Source organism: Microtus oregoni, unplaced genomic scaffold, assembly GCF_018167655.1.
Source record: "Microtus oregoni isolate MIOR12 unplaced genomic scaffold, Mior012 000053F_ref0000044, whole genome shotgun sequence".
NCBI lineage: Eukaryota > Metazoa > Chordata > Mammalia > Rodentia > Cricetidae > Microtus > Microtus oregoni.
Window position 1 is genome coordinate 14393700 of NW_024543829.1, and position 3783 is coordinate 14397482.

At 51.0% G+C, this 3783-nt stretch overlaps 1 protein-coding gene across 1 annotated transcript; it reads right to left on the reverse strand.

The window, feature by feature from the left end:
* Positions 1 to 142: 142 nt before the first annotated feature.
* On the reverse strand, positions 143 to 3004 carry LOC121437606. The gene is given in 4 exon segments (XM_041637482.1): positions 143 to 1141; positions 1854 to 2071; positions 2421 to 2580; positions 2921 to 3004. Coding segments are annotated over 4 exon segments (1461 nt in total).
* Positions 3005 to 3783: the final 779 nt, after the last annotated feature.

Sequence of the window (3783 nt, forward strand, 5' to 3'; positions counted from 1 at the left end):
GCGGATACAGTGGGGCGGCCATTTCAGCGAAACCCAGTATCCATAACGTACAGAAACCTGCAGTTCCCAGAAACTCTTGGACCTCTCGTGCCCCTTTGGGAGGGGGAATTTGTGCCACGGCCTGCTTCTGACTGTCTGTTAATCATCTCTGTCCACCCTCCAAGGGGTACCCCAGGTAGGCTACTTGCTTCTTGCAGATCTGTGCCTTTTTAGCAGATGCCCTGTAGCCCAATTCATCTAATCTGGTGAGTAGGCATTTCTGCTCAGTATCTGCGGCCAGCAGGAGGTCATCTACATATTGGAGTAAGATTACCTCTGAACTGGTGGTGCGAAAACTGGCCAGATCCTGGTGTAGGGCCTCATCGAATAGAGTTGGAGAATTCTTGAATACCTGGGGTAGTCTCGTCCAGGTGAGCTGCCCAGAAACTCCTGAATCGGGATCTTTCCATTCAAAGGCAAACAATGGCTGGCTCTGAGGGCTAAGTCTCAGACAGAAAAAAGCATCTTTTAAATCAAGTACTGAGTACCATACATGGGTTGGAGGCAGGGTACTTAAGAGATTATAAGGATTGGGCACCGTAGGATGAATGTCTAGAGTGTGGCGATTAAGTTCCCTTAAATCTTGGACTGGTCTGTAGTCCCCTGTGCCTGGCTTCTTCACTGGGAGAAGAGGTGTGTTCCAGGGGGAATGGCAGGCCTTTAAGATGCCCAGTGTTAAAAGTCTCTGAACATGGGGCCTGATTCCTTCTCGGGCCTCGCGGCTCATGGGGTATTATCTTATGGAAACTGGAGTGGCTGATGGTTTTAGCTCTATTATCAGAGGAGGCTGATTGCTTGCCAGCCCCATACCTGCGGTTTCCGCCCAGGCCTGGGGGAAATCATGGAGCCATTCGTCCTCAATGGGCAGCTCCGAGGGAGGAGGCAGTTCAAACAGTCTATGTTCGTCCTCTAATCTTAAAGTTAGAATTTGAAGAGCCTGGCCGGTATTGTCAGTGACTGAGGCCCCATTTTCTGAGAAGTGAATTTGTGCCCCAACTTTGGACAGGAGGTCTGTGCCCAGCAGTGGGTAGGGGCATTCTGGCACCATGAGGAAGGAATGAGTCACCTGACCAGTGTTTAAATTAACTTTTCTTTCTGTGGTCTATCTTTCCCCCGGTGGTCCCCTAAACCCAAGAGGTTTTTGAGCTCAAAGGTCCATTTGCTTGGGTGAGGACCGAATGCTGGGCTCCGGTGTCTACCAAAAAGGTGGTAGGGTGCCCCCCACTAGAAGGGTTACCCGGGGCTGGGGGGGGGGGTTCTGAGCCCTGGCCGTCCTAATCACTGTCTTCCAGGGCTAGGACAGGAACTGGCTTTTTCTTGGGTTCAGCTGGACGTTTTGGGCAGTCCTTGATCCAATGTCCTCTCTCTTTGCAATAGGCACACTGATCTCGGTCCACTCATGGCCGCCTTTTATCTCCCCTATCTTTGTCCTGGCGCTTCTTAGGTTGCTCTACACTGCATACTGTTGTGGCCAAGATCTTACTTAACTCACGACTATGCCTTTTATCTCCCTTGTCCTCTCTCTCTTCCTGTTCCTTGCGCCTTCTTTCTTCCTTTTCCTCTGGTGTCTCTCTTTTGTTAAAAATTCTCTCTGCCTTCTTTACTAAATCTTGGAGGGAGTAACCCTGCAGTCCCTCCATCCTCTGCAGCTTGCTACGAATGTCAGGTGCTGACTGGCTTATAAAAGACGTTATTATATCAGCCTGGCGATCCGCTGCCATGGGATCAAAAGGGGTGTACATTGTGTACCCCTCCAATAGCCTTTCTAAAAATCCTGCAGGTGTTTCCTCAGGCCTCTGTATTATTGCTCTTACCTTAGCCAAATTAGTGGGCCGTCTGCCGGCTCCTGGGAGACCCGCTAACAGAATTTGGCGGTAGAGACAAAGTCGCTCCCTACCAGCTGGAGTATTGAAGTCCCAATTGGGTCGGGTCAAAGGGAAGGCATCCTCTATCTCATTTGGCAACTGGGTTGGCCTTCCGTCAGCTCCTAGGACATTTTTCCGAGCTTCAAGGAAAACGCGCTGTTTTTCCTCTGTAGTGAGGAGTATCTGCAAAAGCTGTTGGCAATCATCCCAAGTGGGCTGGTGAGTAATCAGAACAGATTCTGTAAGGGCCTCGGGGTCCTGGGAAAAGGAAGGGTTATGAAATTTCCAATTATAAAGATCAGAGGCTGAAGAGGGCCAGTATTGAAATTGGTCAGCCGTTGTGCGGAGGGGGAGTGCTTGGGAAGTCCACCTTTCCTTTGCAGATGTCCCGCGGTGGAGACGCAGCCGGCCTGTGGACTGTGAACTAGCCCCCCCTTTCCCCGCCCCCCCCCCAGCAGTATCAGTCGTGTCAGGGCTATGGGGCCTGTCAGGATCTATATCAGGTTCAGCAGGCACCTCGGGAACAGGAGCAGCGAGGGGGGGCTGCCTCGGCCTGGGGCAGAAGAGGCTGGGGATAGGGAGGAGGAGGGTCAAAAAGCAGGAGGTCGGACTGGTTGTCAGTGAGGATTGGTGGTGTCTGGGTCTGGGACTTCTGTTTCGGTCGGTCGCTCCTGCACTGGGAAGAGAGAGGACAACGGGTCCAGGGGAGGGGCAGTTGGGGTTGCTGCCGTCCTCGTAGTCAAAGGGGTGGTGGAGGGCCAGGGAGCCAGTACTGGGTTTCCGGCTCCCGTAGACGGGACAAATGGTTTGACCCAGAGCAGAGGGTCTCTGGACAAGCTCTCCCAAGTTACGATGTAAGGAACTTGATCAGGACAGCCCTGCTGGCCAGGCTGAAAGACTCTCGTCTTAACCTGCAAAATAGTATTCAGGTTAAATGTTCCGTCCTGTGGCCAGCCCACTACGAAAGTGGGCCACTCCACAGAACAGAACGCTTGCCAGCGTTTCTTTCGGATTACCATAGACTGGTTGCGAGCTCTGTCCTCAATCTCTTTCCAGTGGTCTAAAGTCAAAGTTAAGGGGGTAGTTATTTGTTGTCCCATTGCACTAGATTCCAACTCAAAAACGAACACAAAGACAAAAACAACAATACAAAATGACAGACACAGGCTCAAGACCGAGAGCCGCAGGGCAACAGACTGATGTAAAACTGATATTACAAACCTGGAAGAGAGTGGGCGATAAGAGCCACACTCCCTAGAAACTAAGATGACCTGGTCCCTCCTAGTTTCATAAATTGCCTGTGAAGCGTCCTCCATGGCTGGGCCAGGGAGTGTTCCCGTACACGTCTGTCCCACTGCCTGGTCCCTTTCAAATACTAGCCCTGTGCAGGTACAATGTTCCTCCAAATTTCTGATGGTCATAAACATAAGGCACAATAACAGAAATAGACAAACATAAAACATTCAGACGAGCGCGCTCTTACCTCCAACCGGGTCAGGAATGGGTCTGAGGGCGACCAGCACTTCCCGGCCAACGCACCAAATGTTGGGCCCTAAAGCCCCACCAAGGAGGAGGTTGCCCCAAGAGACACTCACAGCACGGTTGATGCAATAGCAAGAGGAATTTTTATTCTGCCATGGCAGAGGTCCCTCAGCCTCGAGAGGAGAAGGATGCCTGCTTTGTCTATTACAAGCTCTTTTAAAGGAAAAAAAAATACAAAATCAGGGAGGGGGTAGTATAGAATCAAAGGGAAAGTCCAAAAATCATTTGTCAACTATTTTGACTAGTTCATACAATGGTCAGCTAACTCTACTTGATCAATGTTATGGCGGTTACAAGGAGGAACACCCGCAGGTCGTCTCACCCCAGTTCCAGGGTT